General features: G+C 35.7%; 1 protein-coding gene across 8 annotated transcripts in view; it reads right to left on the bottom strand.

Moving 5' to 3' along the window:
• LOC130907290 (disheveled-associated activator of morphogenesis 1-like) overlaps positions 1-19,141 on the bottom strand; it is a 100,134-nt gene that overhangs the window by 24,040 nt on the left and 56,953 nt on the right. For all 8 annotated transcript variants that reach the window (XM_057822179.1, XM_057822180.1, XM_057822182.1 and 5 more), the window contains 3 exons: positions 11,782-11,871; positions 2,984-3,055; positions 2,548-2,642 (listed from right to left, as the gene is read on the bottom strand). In XM_057822179.1, the coding sequence (XP_057678162.1) occupies positions 2,548-2,642; positions 2,984-3,055; positions 11,782-11,871 (257 nt within the window). The remainder of the gene's footprint in view (positions 1-2,547; positions 2,643-2,983; positions 3,056-11,781; positions 11,872-19,141) is intronic.

Here is a 19,141-nt window from a genome sequence, read left to right as displayed (position 1 = left end):
GGCATATTTTAAAGATGGTTTGAATTGCGATTAATTACGATTAATTAATTTTTAAGCCGTAATTAACTCGATTAAAAATTTTAACAGTTTGACAGCCCTAATGAAAACAGTTTTAAAATATAGGGGACGAACAAGTTCCGTTCCTAAACTGGCGACATAACCCGAATATCCGCGTGAATTGGAATTAACCCTTTAAGTACCCCAAAATAACTATCCAAAAAGTCCAAAAGTATTGTATTTTCTTTCATGATGGAGGATACACTGCCCTCTGGTGGCAGCTTTGAGTCTGGCTGGACTTTCGCCTTATATGACTAAAAGATAGCTGCGCCCACATAAGGCTGTAAGTTGTTTCAACTAATATATGTTTTTGTATGCATTTGCAATTAAGTTTACTGATATAGTTTGTGGAGTTACATGTGAGCGGTTTGCAATGAGAAATGTACATACGTTAGCATTTGTGGCATTTAAGCTAGCGGACTTTTGTTTGGCAAGTCAGGCAAATTTAATCTACTAAATTTACATATTGATCAGACTAGATCGACATTTGAACACCAATTGTTTTGTGTCAAGTGTTTAATTGTTAAAATGTATGTCATTTTGAACAGACATGTAAATACTGTACGTGTGTTACAACTTTACAAACTGTCAAAAGTGAAGGAAGTAAAAAGCTTCAAAATGCACAATTACTTTGTTTGCTGTTCGTCAAGCTGAACAGCTTCACGTTTCAATATCGATAAAGTACAAAAAAAAAAAAAGATACTGTGAGGTACAATAAGGTACTGTTTATGTGATTAGAAAAAAATAAACAACTGGAGACAAAATGGCGGATGAGACTCCAGCGTCGTATAGTCGAGCTAAAAAAAATGGAAAATGGAAAAAAAGAACTCAAAAACAAACACAAAATAAATCCCAGTATGAATAAAATGTTGTAATATGGGAGGAATAAAGTCTTGATTTAGAAATAAAAAGTAGAAAAAATACATTTACATATATATAAAAAAGTTAAATGAAAAAAAATCCATGTATGAATAACATGTGGTTTGTTATATTTAAAAACAGAGTAAAAAAACTACTGTCACTGTACATATAAGAATATATAAAAATGTCAAAGAAAATTCAAAACAAAATCTAGTGCGAGTAAGAAGTTGTAGAAAAAGGTCCTAATTTCAGACCAAAAGCAGTTAAAAAATACTAAATAAAAATAATATAGTTACCTCTTAAAATATTCGTTTAAAAAGGCCTAATACTACAATAGTTTTTTTTCTTTAAAAAAATAAATAAATAAAGCAAGACAACGATAGCACCACTATGTTCATTAGTAGGGTTGTTCCGATCATGTTTTTTTGCTCCCGATCCGATCCCGAACGTTTTAGTTTGAGTATCTGCCGATCCCGATATTTCCCGATCCGATTGCTTTTTTTTTGCTCCCGATTCAATTCCAATCATTCCCGATAATTTTTCCCGATCATACACATTTTGGCAATGCATTAAGAAAAAAACGACTAAAATTCGGACGAATATATACATTCAACATACAGTACATAAGTACTGTATTTGTTTATTATGACAATAAATCCTCAAGATGGCATTTACATTATTAACATTCTTTCTGTAAGAGGGATCCATGGATAGAAATACTTGTGACTTTGTATTGTGACTAAATATTGCCATCTAGTGTATTTGTTGAGCTTTCAGTAAATGATACTGTAGCCATGGCCAAATGCATGATGGGAAGTGGAACCATGACTGTGCGTAGTGCTACCAATTCATATATCTTCTCTGCGTTGGCAAATAACAAGGTGTTAAGAAAAAGATCAAGTGCTACTTTGCTTCCCCGCATTGCTTCCGACGATAATTCTTATCGTAGGGAGAGGGATTGTAAAGCTTTAGCCAGTTAAAAAAAGGCTCCAAAGGCTGCCAAATTTCACTCTACTCATTTTACGCTGCCTTTTAGCTCTATATATAGGTAAAACTGCGCCATTACAGATTGAATGCGACAATGCGTGAGTGGGTCGTGCAGCACATGCCTTAATTGTGTTAAATATTTTAACGTGATACATTTTTTAAAAAATTAATTACTGCCATTATTGGGATAAATTTGATAACCCTACCTTAAGCCTACGTAAACTAAAGACTCTGGGTGAGTGTAACATATTATGTCTGTAACGTTAAATACAATTAGAAAATGATTTAATTAAAAAATATACGTATATATATTAAAAAAAGGCATGGCCGATATTTTTTTGTCGATTACGATACTTTGAAAATGACGTGATCGGACCCGATCTAGTATAATAATTTTTGTTGTTGTTTGTTCTTCTTCTCTTCTGTCTGCTTCCTTCCTTTCTGTCCTGATAAATGAAACATAATGAACAACCACAATGGGAGAACGTCAAACTCCCCTGTGATAAATTCAAACTGTTCAGACCATAATGACACTCAGATTTTTATTTTCCGTGTCGAAAAAACTGAACAGGACAGGTAATGTCAAAATAAAATGAAAGAAAATACAGCAAGACAGGACTTAAAACGAGAGTATTGGGTCACCTCATTGGTTGAGTCCTGAGCGCAGTCTTCAAACTCTCAATGGTTTTATTCCTCTCCTCCTCATCTTCCTTCTCCAAGGCCAGAAGTGTCTTTCTCTACATGACCCAAATAAAATTACATGAACCCATCAGCTGCCATTGACGGCAATAGACGTCCAATCATGTGGCGTCAAATCATCCTTCTGCTATAATGAATTAATCTAATGAGTTTATTGCTAGAAAACGTCCAATCTGTTTGAACTGAGAGGGTGTCAGCGAATGAACGAACGTTCATTCGCTGTCACCCTCTCAGTTCAAACGGATTGGACGTCTATCGCCGTCAATGTACAGTTAATTTGAGCAAAAAAGGAAGGAAAACTAATTCAATAAAACCAGGGGAAATTGTAAGAAACCTCAAAGGCTTTACAAGCTATTTTACAAGCAGTTTAATGACTTACAGCTGCCATGGAGTTGAGTTGATCGATGTAGTATTCCGGCCAACTCGTCGCACTCTTGTTCTCCTCTTGTTCCTGGAAAACACAAGGGTGGACAAAGACGTGAACATGAAACATCATTTTGAGATGGAGATAATATTTAGTAAGTGAGTTAAGCAGCCCAGTTTCTGTGAAGAAATTTTGAAGATTAGTTACTCCGGATTGAGGACACACCTCCCGCCGAGTTTTAATCCAACATTTGGGCCACCGATTGAGGGAGAATTGACTTCATGCGCCGTTAAGGCGCGCACACTAATTGGACGGCAGTTCATAAAGCACCTCCTGTGGAAAAAGTGCCGTTTTTAAAGGAGGTGAGGGCCAACCCGCCGTTTGTGCCAAGTGGAATTTGGAGAGTCTTTATTAAGTGCTGGGAACACTTCCTATTTTTTTGCGAGTTAATGTCTCATTGTGGGTGTCAGACAAAGTCCCTATGACAGCAAAAAGCGTGTTTATTTAATATTTCAAGCGGCATTTATGCACCTGAATGAAATGGACCGCTTGGATGCATTTCTAATATTTCATATTCCATTTAGCACACGACTGTTATTTGTCATGACCATACACCATTTACTTAACAATTGGGGAAAATACTTCGAAACAAAAAATTCCTGTAAAAATATAGGAGTAGAGAGATTACAACAATTATGACATTTTGCTGCTCTTGTTCCTTGTTCTGAATCTTCCCCCTCAATGGGCTGAATTCTAAAGGGCCATTTACATGATGACTCTCCGAGAGTAAGAAAAATTTCAAATTTGCATTTGCGTCTCCATTCGAACAATGTCGCAATTCCGCATGAAAACAACGTAGTATTCATGCCAGGCCCTAGGGGGCGGTGCAGATTTACAGAGCGACAGAGAATGATGCACTTTGACCCCACCAAGCTCCCTCAGCCAGGAAAAAAATATGCCCGCCCACTCGAAGCAATGGCATTTTTCTTTTGTTCAAAAAGGCACAAAAATGAAAACATTCTACATATTTTAATTTATTAAAACAGTAAATTAAAGCCGATATTCTGCCATATTTGGTGTTTTTAATGTTTGGTAGCACCGCTGCGCACGCCCAATGTGACGTGTACAAGTGCTAACGTTGTCGGCGCGGTCTCGCGCCGCGGGAGTCTTTAATATGCATGCCGAGGAAGCCCCCTAGATCCCCCGCAATTGGATTCTTCCACTTTGGAGGCAGGATTCAGAATTTTTCGTCTTCGCTGACACCAAATGCATGCGAGGCGAGTCCGCTACTCAGTCATTGCGTCTTTGTGTCGCAGAGACGCCATGTAAACTGCCCCTAAATCAGCTAAAATCGTTACTCTGCCAAAGTCATCACTCAGCTGGGGATGCTAGAGCGCTATAATGACAGGCGGGGCTAAACGGCATATTAAAAGACTAATTTCTCATCATCTGCGCGTTGCCAAATTGTTTTATATAGTCGAATTGTCTCAAAATATCATTTTAATTCACGTAATAATGAGATTTAAGATTTGTTTATCCTGTCACAGGCACTTTAAGCTAGTGGACTTTCGCTATGCAAGTTAGCCAAATGTTCTCTTGTTGCACTTAGACCTTCATTTTTTTAAAACCGTTTGAGGCTAAGCTTAGGTATTTTAATTTAATTTTAAATGAAAGTGCAATTTTGCATAGTTTGAAGAAACACTCTGGAATTTTATGTTTTATTCGCATTTAAACTCTCTTTTGAAAGTGCAATATTAGCAAGCCTTTGATTTACATCTAAAATTTATTCTGGAATGCATTACATGTTCCTAATCAGATTACCTGATTATTCAAACTAAATCGTTGCTAGATTTATCGACCACTCAAATAATCGATAGCTGCTGCCCTAGATTAGATGATTAAATTTTGGGGTCATGAGGTCAAAGGTCAGACAAGGAAATACATGATAACTAAAGAACGTCCAAAGGGGTTATTATCAAACTTGCAGTATACAGTTTGTAATATGAAATGGACGAGGTGATTAGTGAATAAATTTTGGGGTCATGAGGGCAAAGGTCACAGAGTTCAGAAAATGATTTTTTTTTTTTTTTTGCAACTCAAGAATGAATACAGGGATTATTATCAAATTTGCAGGGTAGGTTTGTAATATGAAACAAGGGAAGTGAATACAGTTTGGGGTAATGAGGTCAAAGGTCACAGAGGTCAGAAAAGGAATATTTTCAATAACTCAAGAATGAATACAGGGATTATTATCAATCTTGCATGATATGTTCTTAGTATGAAATGAAGCGATCATTCGCTCTCGTAGTCAAAATAGATTAGACATCTAATATGATGTACTGTATTTTTAACACTCTCAGTACGTAGGGAGTGTATTCCGGTGTAATATACTTTCACACATCAGAAACGCTTTAGTAATCAAGTTATTTAAGGGAAGAAACAACAAGAACGAGTCATAGTGAGAAGACAAATCGTTGAAAAGGAAACTCCCAAAGGTCTGCAATGTGGTTTAGTTCAGGTAATTCCGCACTAAACAAACGAAGCATATGTTTCAAAACAAGATTGTGATCTTTATAATGTCGGTTCATGTGACAAGCCAAGCTTTTCCTGTTTGCTCTGGACGAGCGATGCATTTATCAGTTTGGGCGTCGGCCAGTTTTGGAAGCTGAGTCAGCTTTATCGACGACTCAGTCACCAGCAGCAGCAGCGAACACACATTCCTGCTTGATTTCCAAAAGTGTCATATGGAGCTATTTTGGGAAGTTGATAGTGATAAAATGAGGCCACTATCTGGGACGCGAAAAATCGTTGGGTGAAATGGCGGGAGATAACAGTAGAGCAGCTCTGAATAATACATTCATCAATAAATGATCAATTATCAAACTAATTGACATATGTTTTGATTGTTAGTTAACTGATTTGAGACATTGTTAACCTAAAAATTGTCCAAATCGTATTTAAAAAAAAAAAAATAATAAATAAATTCTTATTTTATAACATTTTTTAATAAAAACACACACAAAAAAAAAAAATATTTCATTAAAACATGAATGTTCATTTTATTTATTTAAAAAATATATTATATAATGGAAAAAAAAAATATGAATACTTCCTTTGGACTTATTTTTTGGATTAAAAAAAGAATTTTAATTAAAAAAAAAATCTTTTTATTAGGATATTTCTTTATTAAGAAAATGTAATTTTTTTTGCCTCTACAGTCTTAATTTTTTGTTTTTATTTATTTACATTTTAAGATAGAAACACAAAAAACAATATTCTTTTTTCTTCACTTTTAAAGTATGTTCATTTCATATATAAAAATTGACTAATAATAAAAAAAATATAAATTATTTTTAAAGTAACTTATTTTTCAGTTTGTAAAATAATTAATTTTTATTAAAAAAATAAAATATTTAATTTTTATTAAGAAAAAAACATCTTAATCAGAAAATATTTTAAAAACTTTAAGCTTCTCAATTGTAAATATTCTAATTTTATTTTTTCAAACTTTTCTAATAATATACTGATAATATTTGTATTCATTTTTGTATTTGTAACGTTATATATTAATGATATACAGTGATACCTCAGCTCACGAACGCTTAAACTCACGAACTTTTCGCCTCAAGAACATTAAATTCGCAAGCATATAGTCTCTGCTGACGAACTAGTTTTCGGCGGACGAACAGCGCCACGAGAAGCTGACGCACGCTCACGGCGTCCCAGTTTGTCCCCTCCCTTTCGTTGAGTGCGGACGTGGTTTGTGTTTGATAGACATTTTGGACCATATTGAGTGTACTTTTGCTATTATGGGACCGAAAAAGAGTTACCTACAGTCCTTATGGAAGGTGACTCGTGTTACCAATTCGCCCTCGACTGGTAATTGGCGGTGCTTTCAGCTTCCCACCGTCGTGAGAAGTGGACCGGTGTTCGGCGAGTCACGTTGGCTCGTTGTCATCGGTTGTCTTCGGTTCGCCTGATTTCCTCTCCAGAAAGGTGGCGGCGTGCATACAAACACCCAGAGGCGTCGGATGGCTTTTTGTGGGCACTTTTATTAACAACCAAAAGCATGTGGGGGGCACAGCAGTGGAGTCTACGCTAACTGCGCACTTTGCCGGTAACACTCTCCTTCCAAACAGTAACTCCCTCCCTCCCTCCCTCCTCCTCCCACTCCATTCCATCAAGCCATCAACTACCATCACAAAGGTAAATAAAACGACTTTATTATACAGTACAGTTTATTTCTTTAATTATAATACAATAGCACATTTTTTATACATAAAATAAGGTATATTTTTGTGTGGTTTTAAGGCTTATTTAGTAGAAAATTATGTTTATGGGGACCTGGGAACGGATTATTCTCATTTTAATGGTTTCTTATGGGAAATAAATGTTCGGAAGACGAACTTTTCGCCTCACACACACTTTCTGGGAACCAATTATGTTCGTGAGCTGAGGTATCACTCTACTGTATTTTAATTTATATATCACAGTATATTTTTTATGAACAAAATATATTTAAAAAAATACATTTACTGTTAAAATGTGTTAAAACTTAAAATTTGGATGTATTTTATTGATTAAAAAGACAAAAAAAATTGCTGCTCTACTTCCTACTGAATTTAAATGAATATAAGATTCGAAAAAGTCTACACACCCCTGTTCAAAACGCCAGGTTTTGGAAAAATGACACCAACAAAAATGACTTTTAAACTTTTCTTCACTATTGTACATTTCACTCATGGATTAAAAAAGTTCCATAACTTGGCATTTGTGTAAAATTTGGCAGGTCTGGAACGATAAACGAGGGTGGACCGTATGTACAGTACGTCTGTGTAAGGTTCTAACAATACACGTAGGTGCGCCGCTAATAAAAAAGTAGCATTAGGGAACAATATTTCCGCTCTAATTTCCTGTGCAGACAACTGAGGAGGAAAACGTCTTTATATTCCGTGCTCACTTATGTTCAATTTCATGACTCCTCAGGGCTCATTCATCTGAAAATGCATCCAAACTTAACACTTTCACTTCCATTGACGGCGATAGACGTCAACGTTCTCGCCAATGAGAACATACTAGCATAGCGCAGCCTGAGAAAATAGTCCTGATGAGGTCAGCGTCATCTCTAATTCAAAACAGGTCGGGCGTTTAATAAAAGACTACCAAGATACGTGATGGGAACTTTGTGTCCAGTGTTTTTACAGCTTGACTAAAGTAAAGTCAGGATGTCTTGCCTCGGATTTACGGTGGGATTGACATTTTTATCACCGACGTCGTCAAAGATTAATATTTGGAATTGACACAAACGCCGTTGAATGATTTATTTGCGACGGTTGACGTATGGGCTTCCTTTGTAATTTTTTTTTCCTATTTCATGACATCTTCAGCTTAATGGCTTCATTCTATGAATTTGCTGTACTTTTGCTAACCACTAGAACAATTACTCTACGAATACAATACGTATTGTAAGTGTGGGCTGCAATAAATAATCTGCAAAACAGTTTCAAATAGTAAAAAAAAAAGTGCAAGTAATCAAATATTTGAAGTCACAGGTAACAAATTCGAGGCCTACGGGTCGGATCCGGCCCACCATTACATTGTTTTTGGTCTGTGACACTACAATTTTATCACTAAATTAAAGTTTTAATGAAATTCGAAAAATAAAAATGATGATTGTTGGGGAATATTTACTAATTTTTCTTTCCCCAATTTAAATTTAAAATAAATAAAAAAATTTAAAAGGAACCACAGACTTTTAGGCTCTGATAAGCCACAATTGTTCTCTTTTACTAAAATATGTTTATTAGAAACACATATATTATTGTCATTAATTTCAAAATCTATAATATTTAGTACATGTTTTGACTTACGGAGGACGCCATGTTTTAAGCGCGCAATGCATACCAGGGGTGATGACACGGTTGGACTGGACTGGCAGAATAGCTGTGCTAGCTAGCAACCGAAGCTAGTTTGACGACTGGCATGATTTTGTTACATTCTGCTGCTAGATTGTTTTGTTACAGAGCTGTGGGATGAGTTCCAGACGTCGTACCTGCATTGAATTCCAACTCATCAGCAGTGTCTTTAAACCGATCCTAGGCGGCTTGCCAAGATATTGACTTCCTGCTATTTGACAGTTTGTGGTTGCATTCTTGCCTTGGTTTTTTCCCCCGTTCGTCTGCCTCTCACAGCGGTTTTCCCTGTGTGTGAGTGTGTTTTAAAAAATTTTTTTTTAAAATTGATCCTGGCCTTCTGTCACGGACCGTTTTTTGTCTCCCTTTTCGCGACCGCGTGTTTTCTGTGTGTTCAATAAACCCTTTTAGGCAATCCCTCTGTTATTGTTGTCTGCTTGCATCCATATTCGCCGACCGTAACAGATTAGTTGGTTTTCATTTGAGGACTTGTTACTGATTGCATCTAATAGATTGATAAACAATACACATACTATCGATGGGAAAAAAATAATCTGGTCTTTGTGGTGTTGGTTAGTGTTATTAAACCGTTTGGTCTTGAACGCTACCTGCGTGCAGCGACAGTGCGGAGTCCGCAGCTGTCACTGTCACTAGACAAACTACAAACTACATGAACACACCGGTGTTCTGCAATTCCTTCTACGCGGCAAGACGTCTTACACATGCAACCATCGGTGTTTTTAATTGCATCTTTTATTACCTTTTCTTTGCTTCAAAATACTTTTTGCATGTGTTTCCTTCTCATACTTTTAAGCATTGTTTTCGTGTGGTAGCTTTAAAGCAGATTGTTGTTCTGTTGATCATATTAGTCACGTAGCGTATTTAAACCACATTTATTTAATATTATGATGTTTAAGTATTTTATTAAGGCATTTTTTGTACGTTGTGCCAGTATGCATCTAAACAAAACAAGCTGAAAGCACACGATCGTACTTGGGGTGTCAAATTCACCTCTTGGCAATGCATTAAGAAAAAAATGAATAAAACTCGGACGAATATATACATTCAACATACAGTACATAAGTACTGTATTTGTTTATTATGACAATAAATCCTCAAGATGGCATTTGCATCATTAACATTCTTTCTGTGAGAGGGATCCACGGATAGAAAGACTTGTGACTTTGTATATTGTATTGCCATCTAGTGTATTTGTTGAGCTTTCAGTAAATGATACTGTAGCCATGCCCAAATGCATGATGGGAAGTGGAACCATGACTGTGCGTAGTGCTACCAATTGATATATCTTCTCTGCGTTGGGAAATAACATAAGGTGTTAAGATAAAGATCAATTGCTACCTTGCTTCCCCACATTGCTTCCCACGATATTTCTAATCGTGGAGAGAAGGATTGTAAGGCTTTAGCCATTTAAAAAAAGGCTCCAAAGGCTGCCAAAATTCACTCTACTCATTTTACGCTGCCTTTTATCTCTCTATATAGGTAAAACGGCGCCATTACAGATTGAGCGCAACAATGCGTGAGTGGGTCGTGCAGCGCATGCATTAATTGCGTTAAATATTTTAACGTGATACATTATTAAAAAACTTAATAACCGCCATTATCGGGATAAATTTGATGACCCTACCTTAAGCCAAAACTAAAGACTCTGGATGGGTGTAACATATTATGTCTGTAAAGTTAAATACAATTAGAAAACGATTTAATTAAAATATATATATATATATATTAAAAATGGCATGGCCGATATTTTTTTGCCGATTCCGATACTTTGAAAATGACGTGATCGGACCCGATCGATCGGCATCATCGCTACAAAATAACATGTGAAATGATATCATAATGTGTTAATAATTTCACACATAAGTCGCTCCTGAGTATAAGTCGCACCCCCAGCCAAACTATGAAAAAAAAAATGCGACTTATAGTCCGAAAAATACGGTAAATGGATTTTTCCCATTTTTAAAATTAAAACATTTAAATAGAATGGAAAAGAAATAAAACAATACTCAAATATGAGGATTTGTAAAATTTTTAGGCTCCTAATAATTCAGCTTTTGCTAAAACAGACTGACAAACACTGCTTAAAACTGACATTATTCAACTGACTTCTATATAATTTCTCAGTATCGGCACCCGATACAGCCGTTTATGTAGTATGAGACATTATCGGATTTGGTCACAAGATTGGATCCGATCTCAATGTTTTAGTACCATGGTACATTGCTGCCGCTGTAAATCAAACCACTTGTCAAACGTTATTGTGTCATTTCTTGAGGAGGTACCAGCAAGGCTCAAACTTTAATACAAAAAATATGATTTGTCATGTACTGGTAACATTTTTTCATTATTTTTTCTGGATTGGATCAACAGTGGCAAAATATATTTTGAAAGAAATCGTATCGTGTTGCAAGTCAAAAAAGTTTTGGGACATCCCTAATAATGACCTCATTAGCTGCTAGCGATAAACCCATTTCAATTCAGAGTAGACATCTATCATTGTCAATGGTCTTGCTAGCATGTCCGTTTATTATCCCAGACAGGATATCCTCCACACGCTCACCTTACGGCCTTGACAAAGAATCGGGAAGCTCGCGCGTGATGTTTTCCTGCTCGTGACGAGTGAAAAGGGAAAGTCAAAGCAGATGGCATAGCGCGGTTTGCGTATTATTGATAAAAGCGGATTGACTGTGCAAACATCAGAGCGCCGGCCTGGGAGTCTTTAGAGTTCTCAACCACACAAAAGCTAACAGGAACGATTGCACGCGACCGTGGTAACGGTGAGATCTAATGCGGAAACCCGCGGAAGCAGATTTTCCGTTACACGTAGTTTTCGGGTGGTCGTTTTCCCATTGAAAATAGGGTGTTGTTGGTTTGCTGTACCTTCTTTTTACTACAGTAGATCTGCCATTTCTTCTCAGCGGGCAGGGCGAACATGGCTTCCCTGTGCTTCTCGGTGAGGTCCAGCTCGTCCTGTGTGTCGAGTAGAAAAAAAATAATTAAAAAGAGTGTATGAAGAACTAATTCAAGCAGATAATTGTTTGTAAAAACAGACGATAGAAACATTCTTAACAGGCTCAGTTGATAAAAAGCTATCCTGAAATAAGCTAATGATGGGCGATTGAAAGAGTTTCATTTTTCACTGTACGATCTTGTTTTCACTATTTTTGAATGCTTACGATAAAAATAAAAAACTAGATAGTAGTTTAACCATTTTATTCAGGTAATTATTATATTTTTTCATACCATGCATGCATTTTGAAACTTTGTGAAAAAAATCAATGGGAGAAATTAGCCACTACTGCATTGGCATCATAGTTCGCAATATTTACATAAAATAAATGCTAACTGCAGGTTTTTTGTTTTTTTTTTTGCTTTTAACCAAGAATCGAGACTGTTTTACGCCCATATCTATGAAGAATTCGAGGATTTAAGCATTTTTTAGAAGAATTTTCAGCGGAAAAGCTCTGTTTACATCAAGCGGCCGCTACCTACATTCACTACGGACTAGCATTGTACATCGACATATTTACGTAAAATAAACGCCAACTGCATGTTTTCTTTTTTGCTTTTAACCACGAATCGAGACTGTTTTACGTCCATATTTATGAAGAATTAAGGGATTTAAGCATCTATTCACAAGAATTTTCACCGGAAAAGCTCTGTTTACTACAGGCGGCCGCGAGCTACATTCACTAACAGGCTAGCATTGTACTTCGACATATTTACGTAAAATAAAAGCTAACTGTACGGTTTTGTTTTGCTTTTAACCAAGAATCAAGACTGTTCTACGTCCATATCTATAAATAATTCGGAGATTTAAGCATTTATTCCCAAGAATCTTCACCAGAAAAGCTTCGTTTACATCAGGCGGCCGCTAGCTACATTCACTAACAGACTAGGATTGTACTTCGACATATTTACGTAAAATAGACGCTAACGGCACATTTTTTTTGCTCTTAACCAAGAATCGAGGCTGTTTTACGTCAATATCTATAAAGAATTCGAGGATTTAAGCATTATTCACAAGAATTTTCACCGGAAAAGCTCTGTTTACATCAGGCGGTCGCTAACTACATTCACTAAAAGACTAGCATTGTACTTTGACATTACACAAAATAAATGCTCACGGCACTTTTTTTTTTTTTTTTTTGCTTTTAACCATGAATCGAGACTGTTTTGCATCCATATCTATAAAGTAGGGCTGCAGCTATCGAATATTTTAGTAATCGAGTAATCGAGTGAAAATTCTATCGATTAATCGAGTAATCGGATAAAACTTTTTTTTTTTTTTAGGTAAATGGCAGTTATAAATATACATGAGAAAAAAACATTTAATCCAATATTGAACCATTTTCAGTCAATCAATGTCGTATTGTTCTAAATTCTAGTTAAGTTTGAAGTTAATCTAAACTGTAAATCCTGATAGGATTTTGAGTTTTTGCAGTGTTCAAAATAAATACAGGCTGTATTGGAGCACATTAGGGACCAGTGCTACTTGGTGTTTTATCCAGCAATGACTACTGAGCTAAAATTGATAGTTAGCATGATTATGTTTTTATTTTACACCCTCACCACTCCACAACACTATATTATGTTAAATCTTGTATGTAAGACACATTAGCCACGCATCGACAGTGGTCATAATCAATAGAAACCTAGCCCTCCGAAGGGCTAACGTTCCGTGAGCGAGTAACAGTAACGTTATATTTATTAGCGATGAGAAGTCTACTGCTTAAAGATGGCGGCTGTTTACTAACGCTGCCCAGACGCCGCCGAGTCTGTCATTTTGCATCTAGTCCTAAATGCATGCGATATCTATGAGACGCATCGGACACTAGCTGCTACCACACTAGCATCATGCGGGCGTAGTTTTTAGCAAGGTCGGCGTAGTTTGTAGTGGCTGTCGGCTGCAGAAAGTTTTTTTTCTTTATTTATTGCTTCTTCCTCTACGCATGTGACGTCAGCGTGTTGTCCCGCATTAAAAGTAGTCCAGGCAAAACGTGATGCTTAGAGCTGCCAAAATTAAACCATTCCTCGAGGTGAATAAAATTACTCGGATCAGTTTTTAAACTCGAGTTATTCGAATATCTCAAGTATTCGTTTCAGCTCTACTATAAAGAATTCAGGGATTTAAGCATTTATTCACAAGAATTTTCAATGAAAAAAAGCTCTTTATCTGTGATTCCACTCTGTTAGCTTTGAAGGCCTCGCCAAAAATGCAGGCCCCGCGTCCCGTCAATACATTATGAAGTCTATGCGTCAAGCTTGATTTACCGCCAAAACACTCTGAACATTCCAGCTTCGACTGTGTGGATTTCAGTATCGCTTCAAATGATTGGTCCGAATCTTGTCTGTTACTTAAAAGTGTTCCATGATGCAAAACAGATTAGGGACCGTTGCCTATACGGTATATTACGAAGTTTTCCAAACTTTTTTTTTTTTTTTATAGTTTGGCTGGGCATGCGACTTATACTCCAAAAAATACGGGAATAATCTTATCGCTTTGTTTCCAAACGGTACCGAATTGTATCACTACCAAACCGTAATATTTGTAATCATATTATCTTTGTATCGTAATCCGCTAATAATTCAAAAACAAAAAACTTCAGAACGAAAAAGAACAAGTCTTTCATTGATATACCAATAGAGATGCGGTTTGATTACATCACTGTAAAATTGATCAAATCATTAGGTCACAATGCTGCAATGCGCTTACATCTGCGTTTTAACAGCACAAAACAATAGCTTGGCGTCTTCGAAACCCCCCTGTAAAACAGCTACACAAGTGTTGTTTTTGCCCTCAAACAAATCATCGATGACAGCGTTTGACGTGGTTTTCACTTTCCTATATGATGTTACGCCAGGTGCTCCGTGACTGACTCCTATGCCTTCGGGGAGGGGGGCATGAGTAATAGGGAGGCGTCTGTCCGACATGTGGTAACAAACATCTGGAGGCAACATGCGTCCCCGATACGGAGCGCATATTTCACGAAAGGGAGGCGCGCGCAAGAGTTTGCGGCCGCGTCGCTTTGAAATAGTCAGAGAGTGTCGACGTGCTGATACGACAAAATACAGTGTGTTTGAACTCTTTGCCTGCAGTTGACGGCGATAGACTTCCAATCTATTTGGACTGGGAGGGGCTAGCAGAGAACAAGTTAAACATGTGAGGTACTTCACGCACTGTTGTTGAACTCGAGGCCCATGGGCCAGATCTCGCCCGCCACATCGTTTTGCGTGGTCCGTGAAAGTAAATCATGCTCACTGAAATAGAATTCAAATAACATTTTGTCGGCCTTGATCTATAATTGAGAGATTATATTTTAAAGGAAAAAAACTGATAAAGATTTTTTAATAAAAAATAGAGAATATTTACCGTTTTCCACTTTTTGTTGTGAGCATGAATGAACATTCAAAATGAATAAATAATATTTATAAAAATAATTTTGTATTTTTATTCTTAATAAAAAAAAATTAAAAATTAAAAAGAATTTTTTTTTTAATATGTATTTTTTTTACTATTCTAATTTAAAAACTATTAAGCTACTATTAAAATATTAAAAACTATTTACATTTCTTCCTCTATAATCAATTTTATATATATATATATATATATATATATATATATTTTTAAATGTCAATAATTAAAAAATTAACATTAGGAATGATAAAAAGTATATTGCTTTTTGCTCCTTTTTTAAATTAAATTTTTTTTTTAAACTGAACATTTTTTAATCCCCAAAAATGATGGATTTACGATTTTCGCTTTTTTAATGTAAATTAATTGTTAATCAATATTTATAAAAAATAAATATTAAAAACAAAAGATGAATAATATATATATTTAACGTTTAGAATTTTTTTTTTACCATTTTAATTAAAAAAAAAAACAATTAAAACAATTAAAAATATTATTTGCTGTTTTTATCTTTTATAGAAATTTCAAAATAAACTTTTTCTCTTAAAAAATGTCAAAAATTAAAAAATAAACATTAGGGATGATTAAAAGTATATTTTCTTAGTTTTTCAATTAAAAAAAGAACATTGTTTTTATTTATTGAAAAATTGAACATTGAACATCTGAAAAATAATAGAATATTTACAGTTTCCATTTTTTACTTACATAAATAATAATATTCATAAAAATATTTTAAAAAATAATGATAGATATTATACATTTTAATGTTTAGAATTTTTTTACTATTTTAATTTAAAAACAATTAAAACATTAAAATATATGCTTTTTTTTCTATTTTAACGAAATGTCAATGATAAAAAAAAAAAAAAACAGAAATGATTAAAAGTATATTTTCTTTTAAAAAAAAAAAAATTAACATTGTTTTTTTTTTCTTTTAGGAAAATGGAACATTTCTGGTCTTAAAAACAAAAACTGAAAAAAAAAAAAATTTTTTTTTAATATTCTAAATATATATATATATATATATATATATATATATATATATATATTTCTATGTTTTTCAGTTTTCTCTCCTTAAATCTAAATAAATGAAAAACATTTAAAAATAAAGATTAGATTGACAGTTTTCTCCTTTTTTCATTTAAAAACTTTGTTTTTGTTTTTTTAAAGTGAAAAATATAAATAAATGAAAAATAGAATATTTGCTATAAAACTGCTCCGGACAATTTTTAAGTTAGCAATGCCGCTAAACAATTAATGAATTGTATTGTCTATTCGTGTCGATTCGTCTATTAATTGTGGCAGCCAAGTCGGCCTTCCTAATGAAACCATAACTATAAAGATAAATTTGACACCCCTGCTTTAATGGATTCATTATCGCACAAAAAAAAAACCTTTTCCCTCCTTGACTTAGCATAAAGCTCCCTCTCAACAGCCCACTTACAGGCATCTTTTCTCCAGCGAATCCGAGGGGGAAAAAAAAGCACGTGGCCGTTTCCTTTTCGGTAAACACGACGACTGAAAAGCGCCCTCGTCGTCACACTCAATTACGCGCTCATAAAGGGCGCCGGACAAAAACAAGCAATTAGCAGATGGCGGAGCGCCTCGGACATGAAGAGCCGCTGAATGAGGCCCATTGATGTGCAAAAATGTCATGCTTACATTAGTCGGCCCGCTGAAAAAGGGACTAAATTGGAGGTGACAATGAGACAGAGGAAGAATGGCGAGCTGGCCTCGTTGCTCACAAGATGAGCTAAACTGGGAGGAAGCGACTGTTCAGAGGTTGGACGCGTGCCCAGGGCTTGTTGAGGTCATACAATGTCCAAAATGTGGGACAAAAAAGGACTTTTCTCTGAAATGCTGAGGTCCTTCAACCAAAACATTGAACTCATTGGCTGAAAAGGTCCTCCCCAGTTTAAACTGGGGATTTTGAGCCGTTCTAAACTGAAGTTTTCATACAATTTTCTTCTCAACCGTTGAACTATGAGGCTTTAATAACAAGGCGGCTAATCGGCTAACTAGCATCATGTTTCCTTGTCGAAAGGCAGCATCCTGGTGACGTCCTCACTTTGCGTGCGTTCCGCGCGAATGTTTCATTACCCATTATTCAGATTGTAGCAAAACTTGAGTGATTTATTTAGAAAAAAGCTTCAAATCAAATTTTGCTGCTACTAGGTGTGTGCCGTCTTAGGCACCCCACGATTCCATTCGATAACGATTCAGGGTGCTACGATTCGATTTTTGAACGATGATCACGATATTGGCGTTTATCGCGGTTATCGTGATTATCACGATTATCGATGCATCGAATATTAGGGGTGTGACAAAATATCGAAATGCTGATATATCGTGATACTTTGTTTCCCAAAAGGTTTTCGATATGTTATAGGAACCAACAAGTTGCTACCAAAATCTTTAACTATAATAGTGTCTCAGTTAACTCTAAGGCTGCATCAGGCATGCAAATTTACGGAGCCCCCAGGTGCCAGGGTAGAAAAAATTTAAAAAATCATAGCTAATCTGTACCCACAGTTTACTAAACTGCACCCACAGTTTACTAATCTGTACCCACAGTTTACTAATCTGCGCCCACAGTTTACTAATCTGCGCCCACAGTTTACTAATCTGCGCCCACAGTTTACTAATCTGTGCCCACAGATTACTAAACTGTGCCCACAGTTTACTAATTTGTACCCACTAGAGCTGAAACGAATACTCGAGCAACTCGAGTAACTCGAGTTTAAAAACTTGTCCGAGTAATTTTATTCACCTCGAGTAATCGTTTATTTTGACAGCTCTAAGCATCATGTTTCGCTCGGACTACTTTTAATGCGGGACAACGCGCTGACGTCACGTGCGTAGAGGAAGAAGCAATAAAAAAATATAAAAAACATTTCCGCAGCCGACAGCTGCTCCAAACTACGCTGACGTTGCTAAAAACTAGCCCGCATGATGTTAAGTTGGTAGCAGGTAGCATCTGATGAGTCTCATAAAGATCACATGTATGTTGAACTAGATGCGAAATGACATACTCGGCCGCGTCTGGGCAGCGTTAATAAACAGCTGCCATCATAAAGCAGTAGAGCGCTAAGCGCTAATAAAGAGCGCTAAGCGCTAATAAATAAGATTAACGTTACTGTCTGAGTCACTAGCTCACGTAACGTTAGCCCTGCGGAGGGCTAGGTTTCTATTAATTATGACCACTTTCGATGCGTGGCTAACGTGTCTTACATACAGGCTTTAACATAACATTAACATAACAGCTTTGTGGAGTGATGAGGGTGTAAAATAAAAACTCAATAATGCTAACTATCAATTTTAGCTCAGTAGTCATTGCTGGATAAAACACCAAGTAGCACTGGTCCCTAATGTGCTCCAATACAGCCTGTATCATACATTTATTTTGAACACTGCAAAAACTCAAAATCCTATCAGGACTTACAGTTTAGAGTAGCGTAAAACTTAACTAGAACTTAAAAATGGCTTGACACAAATAGAAATTCAATTGAAACACGTGGGAAAAAAAATCCTAACTTTTAAGTGATGTGTGTTATCAAGCGTATTGGCATTTTTAGGTATATATATATATATTAGGGCTGTCAAACGATTAAAATTTTTAATCGAGTTAATTACAGCTTAAAAATTAATTTATCGTAATTAATCGCAATTAATCGCAATTCAAACCATCTATAAAATATGCCATATTTTTCTGTAAATTATATATATTCTGTAAAATAAATTGTTGGAATGGAAAGATAAGACACAAGATGGATATATGCAGTACATTCAACATACGGTACATAAGGACTGTAGTGGGCATTTCAC

The sequence above is a fragment of the Corythoichthys intestinalis genome, chromosome 19, assembly GCF_030265065.1.
Source record: "Corythoichthys intestinalis isolate RoL2023-P3 chromosome 19, ASM3026506v1, whole genome shotgun sequence".
Classification (NCBI taxonomy): domain Eukaryota; kingdom Metazoa; phylum Chordata; class Actinopteri; order Syngnathiformes; family Syngnathidae; genus Corythoichthys; species Corythoichthys intestinalis.
The sequence above is the reverse complement of the archived record's forward strand: the minus strand, read 5'-3'. Positions and strand labels throughout refer to the sequence as shown.